The 13,764-nt window shown below is 39.3% G+C and overlaps 1 protein-coding gene across 4 annotated transcripts in view; it reads left to right on the top strand.

Moving 5' to 3' along the window:
- The window catches only part of ERCC8 (ERCC excision repair 8, CSA ubiquitin ligase complex subunit), a 49,444-nt gene that overhangs the window by 4,928 nt on the left and 30,752 nt on the right, over positions 1-13,764 (top strand). For all 4 annotated transcript variants that reach the window (XR_010750215.1, XM_066375560.1, XM_066375551.1 and 1 more), the window contains 3 exons: positions 1,784-1,885; positions 7,388-7,511; positions 12,492-12,573. Coding sequence is in view for 3 of the 4 variants with exons in the window: in XM_066375560.1 (XP_066231657.1) it covers positions 1,784-1,885; positions 7,388-7,511; positions 12,492-12,573 (308 nt within the window). In the remaining variant the exon portion in view is untranslated. The remainder of the gene's footprint in view (positions 1-1,783; positions 1,886-7,387; positions 7,512-12,491; positions 12,574-13,764) is intronic.

Raw genomic sequence — 13,764 nt, 5'->3', positions numbered from 1 at the left:
GTAGACCACAGAGTTGTGCCAGAAACATAGACCAACAGAGTAGATGAGAATTTTAACCTAATATTTCAAAACTAGCTAAAAGTCATTTAAAAAATCTTTATGGCCTGACCAGGCGGTGGCTCAGTGGATAGAGTGTCAGACTGGGATGCGATAGGATGCAGGTTCAATACCCCGAGGTCACCAGCTTGAGTGCGGGCTCATCTGGCTTGAGCAAAAAGCTCACCAGCTTGGACCCAAGGTCGCTGGCTCCAGCAAGGAGTTACTCGGTCTGCTGAGGCCTGCGGTCAAGGCACATATGAGAAAGCAATCAATGAACAACTAAAGTGTCGCAACGAAAAACTGATGATTGATGCTTCTCATCTCCTTCCATTCCTGTCTGTCTATCCCTATCTATCCCTCTCTCTGACTCTCTCTCTGTCCCTGTAAAAAAAAAACAACAAAAAATCTTTATGAAAGAATAACATGTAATTAGAAAAACTCAGAAATGAGATGATCAGACTCAAGAAAAAATTGGAAATAAAAATGTTTCAGAAATGAAGATGAAAATATAGGTAACACAAGCAAATAAATGCAAGAGATAATGCCTTAGGTGAAGGTAGAAAGAAAAAACTTTAAAGAAAGAAGAAATGGAGAAAGGAAAAGGATTTCAAAAATAGGTACATATGCAATGGTAGACAAAGGAGATCCACCATACATGTAATAGGAGTTCCCAGAGAAGAGGCCCAAAGGAAGAGAACAGAATAAATATTCAAATATAATCTAAGAAAACTTTTCTAGAGTAAATAAAAACAAATTACATGTAAGGGAAAGAAAATCATACTGTAAGCAGACTTTTATTTTGGGCTTATTCAAAGAAATGAAATTTCTTATCTAAAATGTTCAAGGAAATAAAATGTGAATCAAAGATTTTATATCCAGTCAGATTTTCAAGTACAGAAGGATAAATTGTCACTAATGTACAAGAATTCAGGGTATACTCTGATTAGCGCTTTCTTAGGAATCTACCAGAGAATAAAATCAAAGAACCAGAATGAATAGAGAGACACCATGAGGATTGATGGTAAGCAATGATATTAGCAAATAGGAATACCTTATACACATGTTTGATTTCATAGGTCTATCTCTTCCCCACTAAATTTTAAACTCTAGGAAACAGGAACCATGCCTGTCTTGATCACAGTTGTATTGACAGAGTGGCTAGCATGTTGCAGGTCTCAAAGTTGAATGAGTTGAGTAAAAACATTCATAATGGAAGGAATCTAACATTTATTGATTTTCTGTTTTTTTCACCAGGCAATATAAAAGGCACTTTGCATATTACTTTTGTATTTACATCAGCTTAATGATTGAGATGAAACTTTCTCCCTTTTCTAAAGTGTTTAAAGCCTGAAAGAAAAAGCAACTTGCCCAGGATCAGCTAGCATCAGTAATCTTAGCTGGTCTGTCCGATTCCATTTTTATTTAGCACAATTATAGTTAGGACATTTAAAATTAGTTTGTAATGTTGTGCTTTCTAATAAGAAATGTCTTTTGCCATCGTGTTTCTACTGCCTTTGTGGTATCATGAAGGTAAATTTTTAAATGCTTACATATTGAATCTCCCCATCTTCATTCTATAAATTCTAGATTAAAAAATTAATTTATTGAAGTCTGTATTAATTTTTACTTGGTATTTGTGGGCATAATTCATTTGAGTGTTTAAAGATCAGTAATTTTCAGAAATATATAAACAAATAAATGAACTGCATAAAACGATAAATTAATGTTAACTTTTTTATATTAGCATGTTATCAGGTGGTTCAGATGGTGTGATTGTACTTTATGATCTTGAGAACTCCAGCAGACAACCTTATTACACATGTAAAGCAGTATGTTCTGTTGACAGGTACGTGTTAAAAATATAATTCATAAATTTATAAATAGTTGGGTGTTTTTTTGTATCAAATTCAAACTGTGAAAATAGTTATGTGAATGTGTGAAACAGCTCCTTCACATTATATATTTACATGGATATCCCTTGACATTTTATAAAAATAATAACTGAAATTCCAATGTAGATGTTTCTTTTTTGACAGGGACAGAGAGAGGGACAGATAGGGACAGACAGACAGGAAGGGAGAGAGATGAGAAGCGTCAATTCTTCATTGTGGCACCTTAGTTGTTCATTGATTGCTTTTTCATATGTGCCTTGACCGGGGGACTACAGCAGAACGAGTGACCCCTTGCTCAAGCCAGCAACCTTAAGCTTAACCCAGTGATCTTGGGCTTCAGGCCAGCAACCTTTTGGGATCAAACTAGTGACCATGGGATCATGTTTATGATCCCATGCTCAAGCCAGTGACCTTGGGGTTTCGAACCTGGGTCCTCCACGACCCAGTCCAATGCTCTATCCACTGCACCACCACCTAATCAAGCTAGATGTTTCCAATATGACCTTTCCAAAACAACTTTGGCATTATTTCAAAAGAATTTTATTTAAAAACTTTTGATTATGTGCTTTTTGTTCTCGACCTACATAGCACACCTCAGTGACTTATTAGTTTTTAGTTCCACTTTAGTGTCATATTCATTTATGAGTCTTTCAGCTAATTACAAACACAAATTAGATTTTCAGTTGATATTAACAAAACAAAAAGATTAATGTCTAGAAGCAATAAATGTACTGATACTCCCTCACCAAATGGACACATACATGCACACACAGCCCTCTTCTCTATTTACTCAAAGCTACATAACTTAAAAACATACCTCTTTTTGTCCTGGGTTTTCTGACTACTTTTTATTGTCTTTCCAGACTTGTTTTTCTTTAATAAAATGTTTTGACTTTGTTGTAATTTGTTGATAATGGTCACTTAATTCTTGGCACCTTTATCGGATCTGATGTTGCACAGACCTTTGAATTTACAGAGAGCATTGGTGTTGAGAAAATGCTTTTAAGAGGAAAAATTTGATGAACATTGATATGATATGAACAACAGTGCTGCGTTAAAGCTGTTTCCAATGCATTAGAATAGGCGTGTAAGTCCATGGAATGTTTGTCAGGAGATTTAGGATCATTTCTTGGCTCTGGTGTTTCATTTTGGAAATATATATTTGGGAAATATTTCTCTAAGCTTCAGATTATTCTTACAAGTTTTCTGTGAGAATTAACTGAAATACTGTCTTCAAAAAGCACATTAAAAACTGTAAAGCCGCCTGACCTGTGCTGGCACAGTAGATAAAGCGTCAACCTGGAAACACTGAGGTTGCCGGTTCAAAACCCTGGGCTTGGCCCTGGCCGGTTGGCTCAGCAGTAGAGCGTCGGCCTGGCGTGCGGGGGACCCGGGTTCGATTCCCGGCCAGGGCACATAGGAGAAGCGCCCATTTGCTTCTCCACTCCCCCCCCTTCCTCTCTGTCTCTCTCTTCTCCTCCTGCAGCCAAGGCTCCATTGGAGCAAAGATGGCCCGGGCGCTGGGGATGGCTCCTTGGCCTCTGCCTCAGGCACTAGAGTGGCTCTGGTCGCGGTAGAGCGACGGCCCCGGAGGGGCAGAGCATCGCCCCCTGGTGGGCAGAGTGTCGCCCCTGGTGGGCGTTCCGAGTGGATCCCGGTCGGGCGCATGCGGGAGTCTGTCTGACTGTCTCTCCCCGTTTCCAGCTTCAGAAAAATACAAAACAACAACAACAAAAAAAACAAAACCCTGGGCTTGCCTGGTCAAGGCACATATGGGAGTTGATGCTTCCTGCTCCTCCCTCCTTCTCTCTCTCTCTCTCTCTCTCTCTCCCCCCCTCCCTCCCTCCCTCCTCTCTATAATGAATAAATCAAATCTTTAAAAAAATAAAATAAAAAAAACTCACCCTTCTTTAAAAAAAACAAACAAAAAACTGTAAAGCCACTGTATGAATAGAAAGTAATATAGTTATAGGAAAACTTAGTATGAAGCAAGGTGCCACCTCAAATACCTGAAATTTTGTTTCTTAGAGGCTTAGACCATTTTATACTCTTCACTCCCACAACAACAAAAAAAATCTAAATTCTTAAGTTGTAAGAATATTAATTTTATCTTACTTTATCTTACTTTAACATTGTTTAAAATGGTATTTTCATATCTACCACATGCTGTATAATGTTAATCCAGCAAGGACTATGATCTGTTTTCTGGCTTGTAAAATCAAGTAAATACTCAGTGTGTCAGTCTTTTGCTTTACTATGACTTTCTTCTTGGATTCAAACTCTGTCTGTTCGAAGTATTACTCTGAATATAAATGGGCATATCCTGAGCATCTTTACAAAATGAGTTTAAGTATTATATTTACATCAAAATACTTTATAAACTGTATGGCTTAAAAAAATATTTCAACAAAAGTCCTTATTGAGTTAATGTGGCTTCCAGTAGTTTTCAACCTTTTCACACTTGGGGACTGGTGAAAATAGGAGAATTTTACCAGGGACCACTAAGGCAGAAATCACTCTGAGCATAAATGAATTCGACTAAGATCATTGGCTCTGTAATCTTCATACCATATAAGGGTGGTTAACTTTTCCACAGACCAGCATTAAATATCTGGCAGACTGGTCTATGGACTGATGATTAAAAACACTGGCTCTAGATAGACTGTTTCCTGATATGTATTTTGGCTTTACTTCATGTATTTGTTCTTGAGCACCAAAAAGATTGCTTTCCCCTACCAAAATTCTTATTAAATGTGAATGAGAATAATAGATCATGTGTAATAAAAGAATAGTATAATATTTTGTCCTATTTAAAACTTTAAATTTAAAATATAAATGAGCTTGCCTGACCAGTGGTGGTGCAGAGGATAGAGTGTTGACCTGGGATGCTGAGGTCTCAGGTTGAAAACCCTGAGGTTGCCAGCTTGAGTGCAGGCTCATCTGGCTTGAATGCAGGCTCACCGGGTTGAGCACAGAGTCTCTGGCTTGAGCAAGGGGTCACTGGCTCAGCTGGAGCCCTCCAACCCCATCAAGGCATGTATGAGAAGCCATCAGTGAACAACTAAAATGCTGCCACTACAAGTCGATGCTTCTCATCTCTCTCCCTTCCTGTCTCTCTCCCTGTCTCTCACTCAGTTAAAATATATATATTTATAAATGAGCTTTTCTTTGTGGTCATTTTATTAAAGATATGTTTTATTTAAAACTGGAAAAATCTCTGTAAAGATCAAGATTCTTAGCAAATACAACTTAATTTTGCTTATTTTAAGCAGAAATGTATTGTAAAATTGGTAAAGAGAGAGAGAGAGAGAGAGAAATGAATTGTAAAGATAATTAGTATCTCACACAACTGGCAGGAAGATGGGAGAATCCAATGTAGAAAATGAGCGAACACAAGAGAAACTAAGAGAACACAGTCAAGGTTACACCACAGGAACAATTTAGTTTCTGCTGCCTGTCACCAACACAGATTCTCGATTCCACAGCTGTGAATAATTGCTTATTATCCCTGGGTTTTGCATTACTGGCTAGGAGTTTTAGAGTCCCAGGCAGGATTGATGAAGCCCAGGACACACAATCATGTCCTTGCTGCCAAGGGGAAGGGGAAGAGAATGTTTGGAGTCCCTTGCTTTCTGTAACAAGAGGCAGGGTCCTGTCTTTGAACAAATCAAAGGGGATTTTGATTTATTGAATCCCCAAACAAGGAATTTGCATGCTCAGCAGCCAAGAAAAGGGCACGTGTCCACTTGCCTCCAACTTAGCTGTTTAATGTCCATATACACTTCTTTTTCCATGATAGCCCTCCTTTTTAATTTTTATTTTAAAAAGTATTTTATTGATTTTAGAGAGAGGAGAAAGAGGAAGGCAAGGGGAGAGAAACGAGAAGCTTAACAACTATCAATCATAACTAATCTTGTTTTATCTCTTCTCCACACACCCACTCTGAAGGTTATTTTGAAAGCAAATCCAGAATTGTATCATTTTATTCATAATTATTTGTATCTCTAAAAGATAAAGACTTTATAATCATGACCACAGTGTCATCTCACAATACAATAATTTTTAATATTAAATATCCAGTAGGTGTTCAAATGTTTCTCAATTATCTTGTGTTTCTTAACATCCAGTTTGTTTGAATTAAGATTCAGTAATGTGACACATATACTGGTTCAGAGCATAAACTGCATCCTTCAGGACTGCGCATCACCCTCACAAGGTAGTATGTTGTAGCTGATATCCTACCTGAGTCATCAACAGCCCATGCTTCTGTGGGAGATGAACATAAGAGTGGTGAATTCAATGAGCCTCACAATTGTCTTTTTTTGTCAAAGAGTTAAGTTTCTTGATCAGAAGCAATATCATGTGAAATACCCTGGAAATATGTGAGACATTCAACAATTCTAAGACTGACAGTGCTGATAAAAACATATTTATTGATAAGGGCAAATTCAAAAGCAGAGTAAGTACTTCTTCCACTAAGGAAAAATCACTGCCCCCTTCATGAGTAGGCCCTGTGTAGCTAGCTGATCCCTGCAGGCTACAGTACATACGAAGTCTCTTATTTTATTTATTTTTAGATGGGGGGGGGGCACAGGAAGGGAGAGAGATGAGAAGCATAAATTCTTTGTTGCGGCTCCTTAGTTTATCCTTGATTGATTTCTCATATGTGCCTTGACCTGGGGGCTACAGCAGAGCAAGTGACCCCTTGCACCAGCGACCTTGGGCTTATATGTCTGTGATCCCATGCTCAAGCCAGAGACCCTGCACTCAACCCAGCCCATGCTCAAGGCAGATGACCTCAGGGTTTCAAACCTGGGTTCTCCGCATCCCAGTCTGGCACTCTATCCACTGCGCCACCACCTGGTCAGGCAGAAGTCTCTTATTATAAGGGCTTTATGAGGAAGCAAGTCTCCACATCTTATTGGGAAGCCTGAAACTAGAGGTGCCTGGACATTTTCTTTCCCTGGACAGCTAGGACATAGACATATGATAACAATTTATATCAGTGGTCCCCAACCTTTTTTGGGCCACGGACCGGTTTAATGTCAGAAAATATTTTCACGGACCAGCCTTTAAGGTGGGACAGATAAATGCACAAAATAAAATTATACAACCGGCGTTAAAACTGGTATTTTTAAATATAATTGTCGAACTTACGAGACAGGTGTCAAGAGTGAGTCTTAGATGGATGTAACAGAGGGAATCTGGTCATTTTTTAAAAAGACCAGAAAACATTGTTCAGACTTAAATATAAATAAAACGGAAATAATGTAAGTTATTTATTCTTTCTCTGCGGACTGGTACCAAATGGCCCACGGACCGGTACCAGTCCACGGCCCAGGGGTTGGGGACCACTGATTTATATCATCTTTTCTGAGACTGCTATTTGTTACTATAGTATCATTTTTAAACTCATATAAGTCAGTTGTCTCTAAATTTTGGTCACTGTTTTGTAGATATCATCCTGATGTTCACAAATACAGTGTGGAGACTGTACAGTGGTATCCTCATGACACTGGCATGTTCACATCAAGCTCGTTTGATAAAACTCTGAAAGTATGGGATACAAATACATTACAAGTAAGTATATTAAAACCTTTCCAAATGGCTCTGTAGGAAGAAGGATAATTTAATCCTAAACCATTTTAGTGTGATTATTTGCTAAGACATCATATACTAGATGTGAAAGCAGTATAGTGGTTAAAGAGAGTTAGATTACTTGAGGTCTTATCTTGAGTTTGCTGCCGACCTGCTGTATAACATTGGGCAAGTATCTGAACCTCTCTGTGTTTTGGCTTCCTCATCTGTAAATGTGGGTAATGATTGTACCCTATAGAATGATTGTTAAAATTAAATAGGTCAATATATATAAAGAAAGTAGATCAATGCCTAGCATATAATAAGTGCTCAAAAACCATTAGCCATTATCTTTATTATTTAAAACTACTGTGGTCTTGTGGTCTAAGGAAGAAAATTGGATTTATCTTCTATTGACCTAAAAACTTAAAGGAAAAGGAAGTTATTAATATTATAGTTTAATAAAGATCAACAGTAGATAATACTTTTCATGATACCTGGTTGGATTTATATATCTAGTGTTAATGTTTTCTCTGAGCTCTACTCCTATATGTCTCTGTATACAGATCTCTCTTACTTGAATGTAGTGTCCTTTTTTTTTTTTTTTTTTTTTTTTTTTTTTTTCTGAAGTGAGAAGCAGGGGGAGGGAGGCAGACAGACAGACACTGGCTTGCACCTGACCGGGACCCACCCGGCATGCCCACCAGGGGGCGATGATCAGCTCCTCTGGAGCATTGCTCCACTACAATCCAAGCCATTCTAGCGCCTGAGGCCGAGGCCATGGAGCCATCCTCACCCCCCAGGCCAACTTTGCTCCAGTGGAACCTTGGCTACAAGAGGGGAAGAGACAGACAGCGAGAAAGGAGAGGGGGAAGGGTGGAGAAGCAGGTGGGTGCTTCTGTCTGCTCTGGCCAGGAATCCAACCTGGGACTTCCACAGACCAGGCCGACACTCTGCAGCTGAGCCAACTGGCCAGGGCCTCATCTTAAACTTAACATGTTACAAATTGATTTCTCTTCACATCCATGTAGTCCTCAAATCTTAACAATCTTTCTTCAAATTCTCGTATTTCTCTTCTCTGTTTCCTTCACCATCACCATGTAACTAGACCACTACTAAAAAACTGCTAACTAGGCCCTGGCCGGTTGGCTCAGCGGTAGAGCGTCGGCCTGGCGTGCGGGGGACCCGAGTTCGATTCCTGGCCAGGGCACATAGGAGAAGCGCCCATTTGCTTCTCCCCCCACCCCTTCCTCTCTGTCTCTCTCGTCCCCTCCTGCAGCCAAGGCTCCATTGGAGCAAAGATGGCCCGGGCGCTGGGGATGGCTCCTTGGCCGCTGCCCCAGGCGCTAGAGTGGCTCTGGTCGCGGCAGAGCGACGCCCCGGAGGGGCAGAGCATCGCCCCCTGGTGGGCAGAGCATCGCCCCTGGTGGGCGTGCCAGGTGGATCCCGGTCGGGCGCATGCAGGAGTCTGTCTGACTGTCTCTCCCTGTTTCCAGCTTCAGAAAAATACAAAAAAAAAACCAACAACAAAAAAACAACAACAAAAAAACCTGCTAACTAGTTTCCCTGAAATTTCCCCACATTTTCCATGGTAAGCTCTACCCCAGAATTAATCTTACCATGAAGCAGTTTCATCCTGTCCTTCACCAAACCCTCTGATTCCCATTGTCTAATTCAGCCTGACCTTCAAAGGTTTTCATAATCTCACCCTCTACTCCCTCAACCACAGCTTCAACTTCTTTTCACATAAATGATTTGCTGCCCTTAATTTGATCTTTTGCCTTCTGATCATTTCTTGATTGTGTTGTATTCCCTGCCTCAAGTCCCCTTCTCTTATTTGTCTAACTAGAAGTTTGTACTCTATGACCAACATCTCCTCATTTCTCCCACTTCCTAGCCCCTGATAACCACTACTTTATTCTGTTTCTATGAGTTTGGCTTTTTTAGATTCCACATATAACATAAACTGGTATTTGTTTTTCCATGATTTATTTTACTAAGCATAACACCTTCAAGGTTTATCCATGTTGTTACAAAAGGCAGGATTTCCTTTCTTGTGACTGAAAAATATCCATATATATATATAAATATCCATATATATATATAAAGCTGCAATTACCATGAGGTGCATATATCTTTTCAAACTAGTATTTTTGTTTTTTTTGGATGAATACCCCAAAGTGGAATAGCTGGATCATATGGTAATTCTACTTTTAACTTTTTGAGGAACTTTTCCATAGTAGCTGCACTAACAGTATGCAAGGGTTCTTTTTTTTTTTTTTCTCACATCCTTGCTAACATTTGTTACTTCTTGTTTTTATGATAATAGTTTATTATTATCTAAAAGGTGTGAGGTGATATCTCATTGTGGTTTTTTTGTTGTTGTTGTTTTTTGGGGGTTTTTTTTGGTATTTTTCTGAAGCTGGAAACGGAGAGACAGTCAGACAGACTCCCGCATGTGCCCGACCGGGATCCACCCGGCACGCCCACCAGGGGAGACGCTCTGCCCACCAGGGGGCGATGCTCTGCCCCTCAGGGGCCGAGACCAGAGCCACTCTAGCGCCTGGGGCAGAGGCCAAGGAGCCATCCCCAGTGCCCGGGCCATCTTTGCTCCAATGGAGCCTTGGCTGCGGGAGGGGAAGAGAGAGACAGAGAGGAAGGAGGGGGGGGTGGAGAAGCAAATGGGCACTTCTCCTATGTGCGCTGGCTGGGAATCGAACCCGGGTCCCCCGCACGCCAGGCTGACGCTCTACCGCTGAGCCAACCGGCCAGGGCCTCTCATTGTGGTTTTGATTTGCATTTCTCCGTTGCTTAGGGATGTTGAACACCTTTTCATGTACCTGTTGCCATCTGTGTATCTTCTTTGGAAAAATATTCAGTTCCTCTGCCCATTTCTTAATCAGATTCTTTGTTTTGATTTGTTGTCTTTTGCTATGGTTGTATGACTTCTTTATGTATTTTAGATATTAACCCCTCAGTAGATACATGATTTGCAAATATTACCTCTTACTCATTTTATTGATGTTTTCTTTTGTTGTGCAGAAGCTTTTTAGTTTGATGTGCTCCCACTTGTTTATTTTTGCTTGCTTTGGTATCAAATTCAAGCAGTCGTCAAGGTGCTTAACCCTGTTTTCATCTAAGATTTTTATGGTTTCAGGTCTTACATAAAGTCTTTAATCCATTTCGAGTTGATTTATGTTTACAGCATAACATAGTGGTTCAGTTTCTTTTACCTTTTTTTTTTTTGCATGTGGCTAATTTTTCCAAAACCATTTTTAAAGAGACTTACCTTTCCTCATTTTGTATCCTTGGCTCCTTTGTTGTAAATATATGACCATATGTGCATGGGTTTATTTCTGGGCTCTGTGTGTCTGCTTTTATGCCAATGCCATACTTTTTGGATTACTACAGCTTTGTAATATAGTTTGAAATCAGGAAGTGTGATGCCATCAGCTTTGTTATTCTTTCTCAAGATTGCTCTGGCTATTCAGTGTCTTTTACAGTTCCATGCAAATTTTAGGATCTTTTCTATTTCTGTAACATATAGGAGGAATTTAGCTGAAAGGGTTTTTGCTTTTTTTTTTTTTTTTTTTTTTTTGTCTTTGGGAGGAAGTACTATTAAGATGAAAGAGACTTGAACATATTTTAGTGCTGATTGAAATGAGCCAGTAGGGAGGGAGCAGTTATAGACACCTTGGAGGTCGAGGAGCTAATGTATAGGGTGAGGTTTCTGACAGTGCTAACAGGTATCAGAGCACATTTCCTTTAAATATGAGGAAGGATCATTTTCCACGATTTCCTTCCATAGAGAAGCAAAAACGATAAGTGCAAGCAAATGTGTTTGTAAGTTTGTTGATATAGACATTAGAGAAATTCTCATTGATTGGCTTCTATTTTCTCTTTGGAATAAAAGATCAGATCAACCTGTTGTGACCAAGTGGAGATGTTGTGGAGAGTGCAGAAAGTTTGAAATAGCTGCAAATATAGCAGAGAATACTAGTGAAATGTTGTAGGACTAGTAGTCCACACTCAAAGCCTGTTGAGATTAATGATCTTTTATAGTGATACCAGTCTGCCCTACTATAAAACCTCTTTGCTGGGGTAAGGCAGAGGTCAGCTAACTGTAAGACATAGGCCAAGTCTGGCTCCTGGCCTCTTTTGGTAAACAGAGGTGGGACTGGAACACGGGCATGCTTCTTTGTTGTCTATCCCCACTTTGGTGCACTAATGTCAGAAACGAGTAGTTGGTTCTTAAAGCCTAAAATGTTGACAGCCTGACCCTTTGACTGTTTATGGAAAAGGTTTGCTGGCCTCTGGTATAGATCAATTTGCATATAGGTGCACAGAAGCTGACATTTGGGGTCATCTGGTGTGAGGTCTTGAGTAGTGTGAGGGTAATGGCAAAAGAATTGAAGGTGTTGGCAATTGAAGTATTTGATCTTGGAATCCAAGCTCAAGAAGGGAAAGTGAAAACAGGAAGAACTAATAGGAGTTCTGGGGGTTTTTTGGGTGTCCTGGAAGTAGATGGGGGGAGAAATCTGAAAATGACAGATGATTGTATCATATATAACTGATATGTATGATTTTAAAGGAGGAGTAATTCTAGGTAATTAGTGTCCTAGGTATGAAGCTATAAAATATCCCCTAATTTTGTGAGCAGTATATGTATATATGTAGATACTGAAGTCTCCAAAATTGAGCAGAGAGGAAGATGACAAGCCAGGGTTTACCTTTAATCTCAATCTCTGAGATTTATTAGAGAAAAAATATCTTTCTTATAAAAGGGAGAAAAGTGTTATAAACAATGTAGGATTTAAGATTATCAAGTTTTTGAGGGTATTAATATTTCTATGTGTACGTGAAATAAGTTGCTAACAGTCAATTTAAAAATTGCTAACAATATGAAAATAAGTAAATAGGAAACTTGTTGCTTTTACGTCTGTAAGTAGAACTTACACTTTTAAAATGTCTTTTGATTATCAGACTGCAGATGTGTTTTATTTTGAAGAAACAGTTTATAGTCATCATATGTCTCCAGTAGCCACCAAGCACTGTTTGGTAGCAGGTTTGTACAAGTATTCTTTTGTTCTGTAACATTTTTTAAACTTCCTCCCTTTTATATCATTAGTTTTGATATAGACATTTTAACCCAGATGAAGATTACAATTCTTTAAAAAAAAAAACCCCAAAACAAAAAGACTACTATTTATATTCAGTTTAACAGACATTGTGCAAGTCATGCACTGTGCTAATTGGTAGGATTCAAAGATTAATTAAGAAGGTACAATTCTGGACCTGACCTGTGGTGGCGCAGTGGATCAAGCGTCCACCTGGAATGCTGAGGTCACTGGTTCAAAACCCTGGGCTTGCCAGGTCAAGGCACATATGGGAGTTGATGATTCCTGCTCCTCCTCCCTTTTCTCTCTCTCTCTGTCTCCGCTAAAATGAATAAATAAAAATAATTAAAAAAAAAAAAAGAAGGTACAATTCTGGCCTGACCAGGTGGTAGCACAGTGGATAGAGCATCGGACTTAGACACAGAGGACCCAGATTCGAAACTCTGAGGTCACTGTTTTGAGCATGGGCTCATCTGGTTTGAGCAAGGCTCACCAGCTGAGCCCAAGGTTGCTGGCTTGAGCAAGGGGTTACTCGGTCTGCTGTAGCCCCCAGTCAAAGCACATATGAGAAATCAATCAATGAACAACAACTGAAGTGCTGCAACTTCAAGTTGATGCTTCTCATCTCTTTCCCTTCCTGTCTGTCTGTCCCTCTCTCTGTCTCTGTAACAAAAAAAAAAGGATGTTACAATTCTGTTCCCAAAAAATTACTTTCAAACCACCAAAGTTTCAAAGATTTTACGTGAACAAAATTTGATAACTGTTTCAATTTGACATAATAAAACAAGGAAATTATTTCCTTATCTCTAAAGCTATATGATTCAATTTAAGCATCCATTGAGTCCCTGTGATTTCAATATTCTCTGGCATGGCATGAATCTCCTTACCACTGGATGTAAGTCAGCTACTTCATCTGTAGAGAAGAGCTGGGCATTAAATTGTCTTTGAGGTCCACTTAGTCCATGTACAGAATTTCTGTAAATCTATTACTAGTGATTGGAAGTATTTCATTATAACGGAAAAACTAAGCTATTAAAATAAAATAATTTGAAGTGATAAAATAGCATAGAATTATATACCACACCGTACCAATACAAATTTCCTGGCTTTGATATTGTATATAGTTACCTAAAAAAACC

This window comes from Saccopteryx leptura, chromosome 1 (assembly GCF_036850995.1).
Source record: "Saccopteryx leptura isolate mSacLep1 chromosome 1, mSacLep1_pri_phased_curated, whole genome shotgun sequence".
Classification (NCBI taxonomy): Eukaryota; Metazoa; Chordata; class Mammalia; order Chiroptera; family Emballonuridae; genus Saccopteryx; species Saccopteryx leptura.
The sequence above is the reverse complement of the archived record's forward strand: the minus strand, read 5'-3'. Positions and strand labels throughout refer to the sequence as shown.